This window comes from Canis lupus, chromosome 25 (genome assembly GCF_003254725.2).
Source record: "Canis lupus dingo isolate Sandy chromosome 25, ASM325472v2, whole genome shotgun sequence".
Classification (NCBI taxonomy): Eukaryota; Metazoa; Chordata; class Mammalia; order Carnivora; family Canidae; genus Canis; species Canis lupus.
Genome location: NC_064267.1, coordinates 4,918,032 through 4,933,423, shown reverse-complemented (window position 1 = coordinate 4,933,423; position 15,392 = coordinate 4,918,032). Strand labels below are relative to the sequence as shown.

The 15,392-nt window shown below is 34.4% G+C and overlaps 1 protein-coding gene across 11 annotated transcripts in view; it reads left to right on the top strand.

Moving 5' to 3' along the window:
- Window positions 1-15,392, top strand: part of NBEA (neurobeachin) — a 674,158-nt gene that overhangs the window by 551,877 nt on the left and 106,889 nt on the right. For all 11 annotated transcript variants that reach the window (XM_049101416.1, XM_049101413.1, XM_049101412.1 and 8 more), the window contains 2 exons: window positions 960-1,075; window positions 13,549-13,661. In XM_049101416.1, coding sequence (XP_048957373.1) covers window positions 960-1,075; window positions 13,549-13,661 — 229 coding nt within the window. The remainder of the gene's footprint in view (window positions 1-959; window positions 1,076-13,548; window positions 13,662-15,392) is intronic.

Genomic DNA, 15,392 nt, shown 5'->3' with positions numbered 1-15,392 from the left:
AGCATGTTGCCATGACAACATCAGAATCATGGCTAAAGCTTATAACAAAATAGTTGTGTGAGTGGAAGTATAGCTGGGAAAATTTTGAATATTGGTACCAGTATGATCAAAAACTGGAAGCACTGTAAAAATCATATTACAAATTAATTGAGAAGTGTACTGAATTTTAGAATTGAAGTATGAAATACGTATACCATTTACCATTACAATTAAGTGAATCATTAGGCTCATGGTTCCTTTGGAGTTAGTACAAGTCAAATATATGTTACTAGGAAAGTTCTTCAAAAATGTTAATACTTTAAACATTGAGTTACACCCAATTATTCTTGAAACTCTTAATTCAGATTTTAATTGGAGATAACAGGTTCATTTCCATCCTTCCTCCCTCTCTCCTTTTCCTCAACTAACGTGTATTTTAGCTCCTACTGTGCACAAGACAGTACCTAATAAGATTCCATGTGAATAGAAAAATTTGATGATAATACATGAAATCTATTTCATGTAGCCTTAAGCCTACGGGTCCCAAACTGAGCAGTGGCAGCCATTACTATATGAAGTTTAAGTCAAATGCTTGTAAGCTAGTACCTGACTACCTATATCTACTTAACTTATTAGCATGGAAAAGATTTGCTGTATTATTTAAAAGCTACTTTACTTATCTTGAGTAGAGTTTTACCTTTTTTGTTCTTGTTGACTTGTAAAATACCCATTTGTAGCCATATTATACAAATAGGTGTTTTCATAATGGTTTATTCTGAGTAACTAAATGTATCATTTCTATGGTAGAATTTTCAAAGATTGCTAATATCTGTAATTAAAATGTATTTTAAATTAGGCTAAGGATAAGCCATAAATTATTTTAAGTGGATTGTTATTAAACCAATGTATTCATTAATATTGATTTTTAAAAGTCATGAGTTAAAAGAGACTATGTTTGTTATGGTTTGCTTAATTGCTAGGAGGATATCCCTGGCCACTCCTCGACAGCTTTATAAATCTTCCAACATGACTCAGCGTTGGCAAAGAAGGGAAATTTCAAACTTTGAATATTTGATGTTCCTTAACACTATAGCAGGTAAGGCATCCCATTCTTTAATCTCATAATATGTTTGTGTTGATCCAAATCATTGGTAATGTGACTTGATAGAATACATTTTTTCCTGAAATTCAAATACAGCATTAGAATAAATATTGAAGCACTCATATTAAGTGTTGTCAGAAACTATACAAGCCGATACTGAGGTTTTAGATGCATTTGTTGTTGAAGAGGCTTTTCCTTGCTCTCCTTTTGCCATTTCCTTCGCTGACAGCTTTGTCTGAAGGTTTATTAGAGTCAACAAACCATTGCCAGAAAGTGTCTGGAAATAATAATGGGAAAATGTAATTTCCCTACTTTGTCATTCTCAGCAATAGCAGCTAGACAGGAGAATAACAACAGGATTGTGTCTAGTACAGATGTCACCTGGATTATGGCATGATTGGGTTACAGGATCTTTTTTTCTTAAAATCTTCAAATAAAAATACAAAATCCGATTGGATTTCTAAATGATGAGTAACTGCCATCCACCTCAGCAGTACCATGCTTGTAAATTAGAAGAAGGCAATGGCTTTGTTTTTCTGTCAAATCAGGGGCTGTCAGTGGTTAAACATGTTTATGAGATTTAAGTTTCTCTCTTTTTTCCTAAATTAAGCTCCAAAAGCCCTTTTTCACGTTGAATTACAAAAGTTTACTTCTATAAATCAGGCTCTACAAAAACTTTTTTGGAATCAGATTAACTGAAATAACTACAGAAATACACATGCTTCCCTTTGGTTTATTGTTCTATTATGAAGAAAGGCTCAGAACCACTAATTTAGAGCCATGTTCTCTGAATCATTGCTTAAAAGGATAACTGCTTAATATTACTCTTGAAATTGATCATGTATGTGTGAATGCAGATGCTATAGAGATATACATATTAAATATGGATGATACAGATATGTATTAGGCAAGAGAATGCAATTTGTGAACAAAAAGGGATAAAAAAGTTGTTGGAAATGGTTTTGCACTCTAATCATTTAATAAATATTGTAATGTTAATGCCTTTGCTAATAGGATACTAGAGGTATAACTATAGGATTATTTCATAAATTAAATTTCATTATATCTTTATACACATGCCTCCATTATATATATATATAAGATATATATGATATATATAAGATATATGTATATATGATATATATATAAGATATATGTATATCTTCATGACACATTTATGACATATATTGTACATATATATATCCGTATACATGATGTTTGTGTCATGAAACTTATTTACTCCCTCAAAGACACAGGAAATGGATTATACTGTTTAATTAGCACATATTACTTACCTGTGTAGATGGGGTGACTTAAATATCTGAAATGTAAAAAACTCCATTAGCACTTTCAACTAACAGCATGATGTAGGGGCGCCTGGATGGCTCAGCGGTTGAGCATCTGCCATCAGTTCAGAGCACGATCCTGGAGTCCTGGGATCGAGTCCCACATCGGGCTCCCTGCACGGAGTCTGCTTCTCTCCCTGCCTACGTCTCTGCTCCTCTCTCTCTATTTCTCTCTCTCTCTCTCTCTGTCTTTCATGAATAAATAAATAAAATCTAAGGAAAAAATAACAGCATGATGTAGCAGAAAGCAGCTTCAATGCCTAAGAGAAGAAAGAATCTCAGATGTGCCTGCTTTGTCCTAGAGCATAGGTGGAATTTCCAGTTTTAACCCTATCTTGGACTTTAATCTTTCAGTAACCAGATTTAATATGTTCACATTTGTTGTAATAAGTGATACATTTGGTCTTACATCATCTCATTTTATACTGTTGTTTTAAAAATACTATTTTTTGTATTTTTTTTTTGTTTTTTCTTAGCCTTACACATTTTTGCCCACTTTGTTAGTGATTTAGAATGTAGGCATCTTGTTATTAATTCTCCTGGAGATATGTATAAATTTTTTAAGACCTTCTGAAATATATCTCTCTTATTTTTGAACTCAGAAATGAATGAACGGTTAACTCAACTTTAATTCAACTTACTCCTCATTCATTGCCTATCTTTGTCAATATGATTTACTACCCAGAATCCATATTCTTATTGAACTCTCATTTTTTGGAGTCCATCTATTTTACACGTTATGAAGGATTTCAAACTCTATTAAGATTTTTTTCCTGTTAATGTAATGTACTGCATTACCTTACTTTCAGCCACATTGATCTTTACCTGATTTTTAGAATAACATTTGTTCTCTTTACATTCTTCTGCAATATTTTTCCATTTCACTGTGTTAGGCTTTTGTGTTATCCTTGAGAAATCTAGCAGTACTCATTGTCTACCATATGTCATAGATGAGTGTATGATTTTTTCCCTTGGCTGTGCTAGCTATTTGGAGCTGTGTATGTAAAACTGGAAGAGGAGGTGCTATACCTCACTCTCACAACTCAGTTTCCAGTTGAGCTGGCATTAATATTCAACTGTTCTGCTATTCTAAGATGGGATTCTATCTGTCTTTCTGGATGGAATGTGGTCTAGTTAATTGTTTCAAAGGACTCTTCAAGTCTCCATCCTTTCCCACTACATTTTACTGAAGTCAGATACACTTCCACAGTGTGGTGCAGTATCACTTATAACCACTGCCTACTTCATGCCTGTTGCTTTTTGGGATTTTCTCTGTCAAACTCAGATAGATCACAGTCTGGATAGAGATAACATTGTGATCCCTTCTGAAAGCTACACCTTGATGTAGGAAAAGACGTTAGGGTTCAAAGCTGATGTCCAAGAAAGAATTCTTGAAACATCTTAGGTGCAAAAAGGTTTTATTAAAGCATGGGGACAGGACCTGTGGGCAGAAAGAGCTGCACAGAGGTCATGAGGAGTGACCCATTATATACTTTCAAGTTGGGAGGGGGTTAGGGAGAGCCATAAGTCTCTAAGGAATTTCAGAAGCAAGACAGGACCTTGAGGGGCTGGCTAGCTATTGTTGGGAAAAGGTCATTTATATTACTGTCTAATAAAACCTTAGTCATGAGATCCTTCAGATGTGTATCGGTGGGCCATATGTTTGGGGGATGATTGCCAATTTGTATCTTGGGGGTTAAAGATAAAGGAAGTTTCCAAAGGAATTTTTATATGTTAAAGTAAACTTACAGGATCTTGGGACCGGGCTAAGATTGCCTTTTGCCCTTAGCAAAGTAGTAACATCGAGGCAGTTGAGTCTCTAGAGGAAGATCACTCTGCTTGCTTCAAGGACCTGTCAATGGACTCTAAGTAGTATGGAAATTTAGTATATTTTCTTCTGCCTTTGTTTCACACATCACATCTGAGCAATATGGACACTGGTTGTTGTTTTTGTTTGTTTGTTTGTTTGTTTGTTTGTTTGTTTTTCTAGTTGGGACAGTTTCTGAGCCAGAGCATGCAGGTCATAAGGGATATTTAAGTGCCATCCTGTTCTCTTTTGAATCATTGGGGTCTATTTTATTTAATGACATAAAGAATGTAGAGGCCACAGGCTTTTTAAAAAAAGAATTTAGTAGACTTTTCCTTTATAGTGATTGTAACTAAACTTTAAAGCCTGTCTGTTGGAGACAGTGGGATAAAAAGAAGTATAAAATTAGGACTAGAAACTCTAAGCACTTACAACTGGATGAGTAAATGAAATATACATAAATAAGACATTAAATATACAAAAATATACATTTTAAGACAGCTGATATAAGTGCTGAGTAAGAGCTGTAAATAATGAATGCTGTGCTAGCTAAGCAAAGTGGAGGAAATTTAAATATGTGTTTGTCTAGGGAGGAAGAAAAGAGTGGAGCTTAACAAATTTCTGCCAGTCAGATATGTGATGTGTTCAGTGGACATGAATACTGTATCTTGGCTGGAACAGAGAATAATAGAAGATAATACTGGAGCTATCAGTAAGAGCCAGATTGTAAAGAGCCTGATCTTAGACTCTTAAGAGTCAGTATGATTTTGGAGTGGAAGGAGAGACACCATGGAATTTTAGGAAAATTTAGGTGACTATGTGTGGCCTGAATCAGAAATAAGATAGCCTAAAGTTAGGGAGAGCTGTTGATAGAAGAATATTACAGGTCTCCAGATATGAAGTCAATTTGTTCAATTTTTTAGTAAATAGTTACTGAACACACGTTCTGGTGCTGACACTACAGAGAAAACTAAAGTATGGTTTCTGCCTTTGAAGAGATCATAATGTAGTCAGCAAAACACACAGGGGCACCAGCAATTCCAGGAAAAAGTGATAATTATTAAAATGGGAGAATATACAAAGCCACTTGGAGTTACAGATCTAGAAGGCATTACTTTAAAAGATCGGGAAAAGCTTCTCATAGGTAACACTAACTTGGAAATTGTAATGTGAGAAAGAATTTACTAGAAAGTAAACAGCATTCCAAGAGAAAAGAAGATGTGGGGCAGCCTTGGTGGCTCAGCGGTTTAGCCCCGGGTGTGATCCTGGAGACCCAGGATCGAGTCCCATGTCGGGCTCCCTGCATGGAGCCTGCTTCTCCCTCTGCCTGTGTCTCCGCCTCTCTCTCTCTCTGTGTCTCTCGTGAATAAATAAATAAAATCTTTAAAAAAAAAAAAAGAAAAAAGATGTGGGGTGAAGAGCTGGATTAGAGTAGTGGCAGCAGGTATGGCACAAAGAGAATGAGAGACAGAAAAGTGCGTGACTCCATATATAGTGCCATTTTACAAAAAGTAGAAATCACTGTGATGTGCTCTAGTTCAGTGGTTGACAAGTGTGGCCCCCAGACAGGCAGTGTCAATGTCACCTGGGGACTCATTAGACTCCCCTCCTCAGACTCCTCCTCAGAACTCCTGAATCAGAAACCCTGGGAGTGGGGTCCAGCAATCTGCGTTTCATCAAGCCTTCTAGGTGGTTTTGATGCATTTGCAGTTTGAGCACCATTGCTTTAGCCACTTAAGACCTAATTATCAGAACAATGCATCTAAAAACATTTAAAACATACAAATGGCATGCAGTTACATGCCGTTAACAGTCATTCAAGTTTACAGAAGTGGGAGATGAGGATGAGCCAGTCTACTCAAGGGAAGCCTCATAGAAAAAGTGGGGCTTTGAATTAGCTCTTCAAGGATTTTGTCTACATTAATGACGATCCAGGCAACATGAACTCTTATAGAGAAGTAGAATGACAGTTGGAAATAGTTATGAATGTAAATATCCTGAGATTCTCTCCCTGGATATATTCCTGCTAATTCTTCCCTGGCCATTATCCTGAAGTTTTAAGTAGGTGTGCCATCTTGTATTGAACACCAGTATTGAAGATTTAGATGATGGTTTTTTAGAGAAGCTTCACTAAAGCCAAATTGAATACATGTTAGGGAAGTAATTAGAATTGCCAATTTTCCTGATTTGTGGAGAAAAAATGTATTTATTCATTTCTTCTTATTGGAACACTTTTCAGAGTTCTCTAAGGATCCTAAAATAAAGGACATTGGCAAAGACCTTATGTTGAACCAGTATCACTTTTACTAACATGGGTTCCACTAAATAGTCATATTGTTACATAGCAAGGTTTTAGGGATACAGCTGTTGCCCAATAAATACTAATTTTAGGTAATTGATTGAAACTTAAGATTTATCATTACTGATAATGCTAGTGTTCTTAGTGACAAACTGTATTTCATTTCCTGGGTAAACCAAAGCCAATACATGGTTGGCTTATAGTATTATAGTCTTTCTGAAACATTTCTTTTAATATTCTTAATATCAGGAGTCAGAAAAAATAAGTATTATTTTTATTATTTCTTTGTTCACTGTTATGTCTTTTTGAGACATTTCTTTAATATTAACAATAACTTTCAGGAAAAAAAAGTAAATAATAGTTAACATTATTGAGCAATTTACAATATTCCAAACATTGTTATAAGTGTTTTATGAGTATTTACTCATTTAATCCCAATAATAGCCCCTAGAGTTATGTTCTGCTCTTATCCCTGTTCACAAATGAGAAAATAAAGGTACAAGGAAGTTAGATAACTTACCTCAGTCACAGAGCTAATAAGTGACAAAGTCAGGATTCAAATGCAAGTAGTTTGGCTCTAGAGCCTTCCTCAGTGACTGCTTCGGGATAATCATGGCACCATACAGTGTTTTTCTCTCATCATCTTTATTCTACTGACTGCTTAAAAACCTAAACAGTTAAAGATTTTAAATAATTTTATTATTTACTTTTATATTTCATCAAAAGAACCTTGTTGAAGCTTATTTGCTTTCGTGACTTTTGTAGCTGGTGATATTCTAGCACTGGAACTGGGCCTGGAATTTATCACCTTTAATGTAGAACCTGGTACTATTTTCAGCTAGGTCTCAGATCCAGAGAAACCATTTCTGAGACAGAGATTTGCTTGCAGGAAGTTTATTAGAAAGTATCTTTGGGAACACATCTGTGGGGGAGTGAGGAAAACAGAACTGTACAGAAAGAGAAATTGAACCCCAAGGTGGTGTAGCAAAAGCTTCAGCAGGTCCTACAGGGAGCCAGGAGCTAATAACCCTTCACAGTGGTCTTGCCTGAGCCAAGTGGCCCAGGCCTTCATTACCTCCTCCACACTGCTGTCACTGGATTCAGACTCCTGAGAAACAGATGAGACTTTGGGTGAGAGGGCTTTCTTCTGTTGTGGTAGTTCCTGGGGAGGAACTTAGTACCACAGATCACAACACCAACAACATAGTCAGTAACCCAGCATTTAGGATACTCGTCGTTCTCAGAATCACCTGGAGGGCTTGCTCCAACACAGATCATTGGGCCTCATCCCCACAGGTTCTGACTCAGTAGGTTGAAGGTGGGACTCAAGAATTTGCACTTCTAACAAATCTCCAGATGATTCTGATGCCACTGGTCTAGGGTTCACTTTGAGAACCACTGCATTACATCTATATTCCTTAAAGGACATACCTAAAGGGGTACCTGGGTGGCTCAGTCCATTAAGCATCTGCCTTCAGCTCGGGTCATGATGCCAGAGTCCTGGGATCAAGCTCTGCTCTGTGGGGAGCCCCCTTCTCCCTCTCCCTCTGCCTGACACTCCTGCTTGTGCTAGCTCTCTGTCAGGGAAATAAATAAAATCTTTTAAAAAAATAAAACAAAAGACATACCTAAGGGGAATTAATTGTATTAACCTTCTGAACATTCACATCTTCTATAGCACTGTGTCACACATTTTGGCATGTATGGTAGTGTGTGTCCTTAGCATTTTATGTCTATATTTCATCTTTCTAATAAGATTATGAGATCACTACAGAAAAAAAAAAAAAGTTTTGCCAAGTAAATGGCCATCAGATTGAACTGATTTAATACTTTGGCTTTGCAAGTGTTTTGCTTGATTGTGTGATCTATTATGTGATTTTACTAGAATTGCTGTTTGAGAGATTCTTTAAATATCCTGGATTAAAGAGAAGGGTTGCAAAGTGGGAATCTGGAAGGTGAAACAGTCTTTCTTGGCTTCACATTTTTAAAAACACAGACTAATGTGACTTAGTAAATCTACATTTTCTGTAAAAAAACCATTTTGGTTACTGACTTAAACTCTTAGACTTACCTTTTTCTCTAAAATATTATTTTAACATGGATTCAAAGTATATTTATGCCCCATTTCTTGTTCACCATTTTTTTGAGGTCTTTCTTACTTGGCCAATTTTACTTTCCTCCTTCCTAGATCCTTTTAAAAATGAGGTTCTGTATAAAGCATATAGCAGCAGTGTCTTAGTATTAGTACATTATTAGATTTTTTTAGAACCTCATGTGATATATGTGTGTGTGTGTATATATATATATATATATGATTGCATATAAATCAACACATTTTATTGTATATAGATGAGTTTTGTAAAAATACATAGTAAAAGAAGTTACCGAAAATTCAGAAAACATACTGTTTTTAAAAGACACCTAAAAGCCCACACATGTCTTCATGGCCTTTGGTTTGTTCTACTTATAAATTTAATAAATACTCGTTATAGAAAGTTGGAAATATGGGAAAGAGTAATTTAAAAATTAACTCACTCTTAAGCCTAGCAGTGAATACATCCCAGCTAACAATTTTGGTGTTTTTTCTCTTTTTTCTTTTTCCATGTGTGCTATCTCATTGGGAACCTGCTACACATACAAGTTCAGATTCTACTTTATTTCATTAAATATTCTTGGAAGACATGATTTTAAAAACTACATGAAAGTCTAGCTCAGGACTCTGCTATAATTTATGTAACTTTTTGAAACTTTTTTATTGCTTTCAAAGAACATCAAGTTTTGGAAGATTTATGTAGAAGTTTTTTTTTTTTTTTTTTAACTTGTAGAAAAATTTTGATGATGCTTAGAGTTCAACTAAAAATGTGGTTTCAACCTCTAATTCCTGGCTTTGACCCAATTTCTGTTCATTGTGTTCTGAAAGATACAACCTATGCCTAATTTTATACCTTATTAGATACTACAATGAACAAGACGTTAAAACTTGGCATTCATGCATTTAAGAAAATAGCAGAGTGATTGCTAACATAGCTTTCTGTAAATGATTCCGTTAGGTCTGAGAATTTTTTTTAAAGGTTTTCAAGTTGTGTTTCATATGATCAGCTAATGAATTCAGCACAACTTCCCCAACCCCAACCTTTTTCTCCTGTTTAGCATTTTCCACTTTTTTACTCTGTGATGTACAAGCCCTCCCTGGTTAATTATGTATATATTTAGCTACTGCATGTGTTGGGCTTATTATTGTCATCTAATTAGATGTAACTTGAACTGCTTGCTTCTAGAAAAATCATTAAAAATTCTTTCCTAATGACCTAGAGATGACAAAATGTCTGTAAAGTGTGAAGAAGCAGACAAGCACAGGAACATCGCTCTTAAAGAGTGTTAATCCAGATGCTGCAATCATCTAATTAAACAATATTTTGCTGTCATTAACATTTTCACCAAGGAATTGCAGTTATAATTTCTTTGTCAGCTGTCTCTAGATCACTTTACCTTCAAAACTAAAGTGCCATATAAAAACATTAAATTGGATGGTTTAATTAAAAAGTTTTTTTTAAATGAAGAAATATATCCAGTGTTTCTGAGATCTCATTTACTGCTCTTCACTTTTATTATTTGAGTAGATTAGTGTCATAGGCTTACAATATTTAATATTCATCTTCTAAGATAAAACCTTATAAGCATAGTTAGTAAAATATATATATATTTTTATATTTTATATATATATATATAAAATCAATGATGCTATATGATATATATATATGATGCTATATGATATATATATATATATATATATATATATGATATATATATATATCATCACTTACCACTGCTGGAAAAAGAAAGAACCCTACCAATTACAACACAAGGTTATTTGCTAAACTTCAGTTATTCTAAAAAAAACACAAAACATAAAAAACAAAAAAGAGAACAGAATACTTGATAAATAGGTATCTTCAAGTAACAGGTATTACTTTGGAAATACTTCACTTTTTTTTTTTTTTTTTTTGCTAATTTAGTAAACAGTCATTTGTTTCACAAAGATGTTCAGTAAAATAATTAAGTAACAATGCTAATTTATGAATGAAAAATCCCAAAGTACCATTTAACTGTTCTTTTTCCTCCATGTGATTTTTAAATACATTGTGCATTTTTAATTTAAATAAAAAATATATATTGACCTGCCATATTGTAATGCTTTTCTGTGAAAATCTCTATTGAGAGAGGTTTGATTTTAACTGTGTAAGTACATCTATTTGTACTTATATTTATTTGTATTTGTAAGTACATTTATTTGTAAGTACATTTATCTGTAATATTTATTAGAACTTAAGTGGTGCTATCAGCTTATGAGTAATTTTAAAATTGTCAAATTTTCCTTTGAATTTATTTTGAAAGAATATTCCAAATATTATTGAAAGTGAATTACGAAAAATGTTGGACAGAGCAATTGCCATAAGCTGTGACTGTTGGTATCTATCAATTTTGTGTGTGTTTTAAAGATGATGGTTACTTTCTTTGTATTTTTCCAGAAATACCATTCTATCTATGTATTACATAGATAGTAGAAAGTCATTTCTATTAAAAATCTGGTGCCTACAAATATGGTCTCTGTTTTTATGCTGTTTGTATTTACATGATACATTTAAGGACTGAATCAATAGAAATTGGCTTTTTAAATTTTTATTTTAACAGTTTTTTTCCCTTAGTATATCTGGGATAAAATTTCACCAGAAGATTTTAAAACAATTATGATATCTAATTTTTAGCTATTTTATTTATACAAATAATATAAATATGTTATATAATAACAGCAACATTAGTCTATAAAAATATACTTACTTACTGGAAGACCTATTTTTCTATTAAATCTACAGATTTTTAAGTAGAATGGTAACCTAGAAAAATGACAGGCCCTAATATGCCATGGGCCCACTTAGAATCCCAGAAATAGCTCCGCCAGCCAATCTGGAGTCTCTGTATCTATACATATATAGAAAAAATACTGATAGTCATCAAGTGTCCTAGGTTAACATATACATGAGCTATCAGTAATGCATTTTAAATTTTAGAATTTTACATTTTGTTCTTTACAGTGATATTGCTTTAGCAGAACATTCTCATGCACAAGACTTTAATAAAGTTTCCGAATTTTTGTTTCTTCTTATCAGTGTTACTCTTCACTTATGAGCATAAAACAGGGGCATTCATTGGCTGAGCTGTCTAGTTGCAGACATTTCCCTCTAGCTTAACAGGCATGTTCACAGTGTCATTCTCTCTTATATATATACTGCTATGCTTTTACATAGTCTTTATCTGCCAAAGAAACTGTCCTGCAATTTTCCTTTTTCACTTGGCTGTTGATTCATCTTTTAAAATGTGATTGATCTTATCCCATTTTTATCACCTATGTATTCATTCCTTCAACAAACATTTATTGGCAGATCATGTTTGAAATTAAAAATGAAACAAAACCCTAGACTCTAAAGTCATGTGTTTACAGAGTAATGGAGAAGCAGACAAACAAACAGCGATGTGTATTAGTAGCAACATACATCTGCATGAGTGCTGTGCTGGGAGAACAAAGAGGGACCCTAACCTTCCTCTCACCTCATTCCAGGAAGTAACATTCTGCTTTCTAGCAGCTACCTACATCTATAGCATATTCCTACATCAATTTACACATTTAAAACAATAGGTCATTTTGTTGTAAAATGCAGATTTGTATAATTAACAGATAAAATAGTTACCCAGTAAAATATTTATGAAATAGATGTATTAATGTGATTTGGTGCTTATAATAGCAGGTTTAGCTCTCCCTTGGATTATGGTTGTTTTTTTTTTTTTCTATTTCACAACCACATTTACCAATCGCTACAAAAAGTAGGTATCATTTAATGACAATTCTTAATGCCAAACAAGATAACATATGCATATCTACCTTACTGCTATGCTATATGTGATGCGTGCTCTAAAGCATTCTGGATGAAATCTGTATCACTGAATATGGTGAAATTGTTCTTTGATATGAATTCAAATGGAAATTCAAGAAGTTACCTATGATCAGAGTATAACATAATTTTACAAAACAAAAATCTTGTCCAACAGAAGTTTTCTTTGGATGCTGTTTCTTTAATAGTGATTCTCTTAATTTCATCTGCTCCTGTGTTATTTCAGGACCAGTTTATGAGGGTGAGCCAGCGCTGTGCATTCCTTAAACTTTTTACCTTCCCACTATGCTTGGATAGCCTACCTGAACCTCTTAAGTTATTCTATCAAAAAATAAACAGCAAACCCAACGTAAGGTCCAGCAGCTCTCCAACATTATACAAAAGAATATGCATGGACCTAAAGGAGTGAAAGAAAACACATGAGACATCTGCCTCTGAAATTTCCCATACTGGCTTCAGAGTACTTCTGTTAACTTATGCATTCATAACTCTTGATATAAGTTCGATATAGTCGTCTGTACATTGGGAATATATTTCTGGATACATAATAACTGTAGTAGAATACCATCACATAACCAGCAAGTAAAGGTCATCAGGATCCCTCATCCATGATCCCTTTCAGGGATATTCACCCACAAAGCTCTGCTTTTCAGATGCCAGTAATATCTTCATCATAGCCATGGAGATTGCAGTAGGTCAAGATTGAAAGTGTGACATATCACTTCCGCTCAGGTTCTGTAGATTTGAACTGAGTACCATGCCCATGGCTGCTTGTGGAAGCTGAGAAATGTGGTCTAGCCCAAGAAGAGAAATGAATTATGATAAATGGCACACAGTCTCTACCACAAGCCTATATTATAGAAAGTAATTTTAGCTATTCATTTCTTAATTATTATTGAGTGAATCTACTTGAAATACATTTTATTAGGGTACTTTTGATTAAAAAGACATAGTTCAATAAACGTGTTACTCTTTTGTGAAATCCAATAGTTTTCTTGTAAAAGAACAAGAATAATTTCATAAACAATTAGGCCATACAGATTTTCATTTCTCTTTTTCTTTACTAGGACGGACATATAATGACCTGAACCAATATCCCGTGTTTCCATGGGTATTAACAAACTATGAATCAGAAGAATTGGACTTGACTCTTCCAGGAAACTTTAGGGATCTATCAAAGGTAATTTTCAAGTCTATAGAAGTCAATTTTCTTCATAAAACTTTATTCTAAAAGCATTTCTACTACATATATGTGTGTGTATATATATATCCAAATAATGTTTGTAAGAAAGTAAACCTGGGTCTTCTTTTGTAGTCAACATTTAATTCTGAATTGTTAGCATAGGTATTAAGCTACCAGAAGATAAATTAGTACTAGCGTAGACAAGATGAAATACATATTTGAGAAAGAGCAGGTGTAAGGGGAGGTTGCTGAGATATCCTTGGTTTTAAAGGTCAAGATAAAAAAAAAAAACTTGCAATGAGAACAACATACGGTTGCAAATTATTTCTGTGATATATTTCTAAGGTGATAGGAAATGTAATCTTGACCATAATGCACATACGCATGCACACACAACACACACACACACACACACATTGTGTAAGGAAACATACTAGTGAAAAGAAAGTAGGGGACAATTATTTATCAAGAATCTCTTAAGATACAAGAGAGAAGTTTTGGCCCCCAAAAAATGGCAAGAAAAAATACATAATGGTGGAAAGAATAAAAAAGCAATTTGGGGGTTAGCTTATCTCATTTGTCCAGAGGAAACTGAAGTAGAATACTAAATTATTGGAAGCACAATGAAGGACTAGGAACAAAGCCCCCCAAAAGCTTCTCTATAGCCTAGGCTGATGTCAGGGCCAGACCGTAAAGTTTTATATATATACTTCAGCTGTTTTAAGCCTCACCTCATTCACTCTGAATTTCATTCTCTTTTCTATCATACTTAATTGCTTGCTTTAGCATTCCACAGCAGGCTATGTGGCGTATGTGTGTATGTCTGGTTTGGGTGCGGTGGGGGGCTGAGGGCCTCGTGAACCAAAGTAACATAAGCTCTGTGGGTCAGGGAAATATGCATTGCAGCTGATCTAAAGGTGACCTCACAGATGGTTTTTAACTCAGCACACCTTCTCTTGCCTCCTTTCTTACTTTTGAAAACTAGACCTACCTAAGTTGAAGTTTTGTATTCCACTGCTTACTAGCTGTGTGACCTGAAATCACTTTCCCTTTACCTGGGTTTCCACATTTGTAATATGAGAACAGCACTACTGTCTTAAGCCACATAGTTGCAAAGATCGAAAGACATATGCATTTAAAGAATGTGACATGGTTGGTACTTGGCACATGGAGGCACTTCATGAATATTAGCTATTACAATCCACATGGAATATTTCTTAGCCTGTTTCTGAAGCCTGCGTACCACTATTTGCATAGTCTTATCTGTCATTCACTCTCTAGTCTGTTATTTTATGTGACTTCCTTATCAAATTTCCATTGCTAGCTCATTGCTAATTTTTGTTATGATATTATAGGTATGAAAGAGACGTAAGAGGTCAGTTAGCTGACGCCTCACTGAGAGTCTTACATCTGGGAGAAAACAAAAAGCTAGCAACTGAATTCCAGTATGGTTTGAAATATGGTAATTTTTCCAGTTCAAATGAACTGAACAAAAATCCTGCATCATTTACCATGGGCAAGTAATCATTCAGACCCAGGTAGATGGAAGCATTGTAATTTATGGAGCCTGCCCTCTGGGAGCAAATCTAGTTATAAAGTATCTGAATCATAAAACCAATCTCTGCAAAATTAAATAATAAGGTACAATATTATATAGAGAGAACTACATGAGAGGCCGTAAGTAGTGGTTAGGAACGAACACTCCAAAGCTAGATGGCCCGGGTTCAA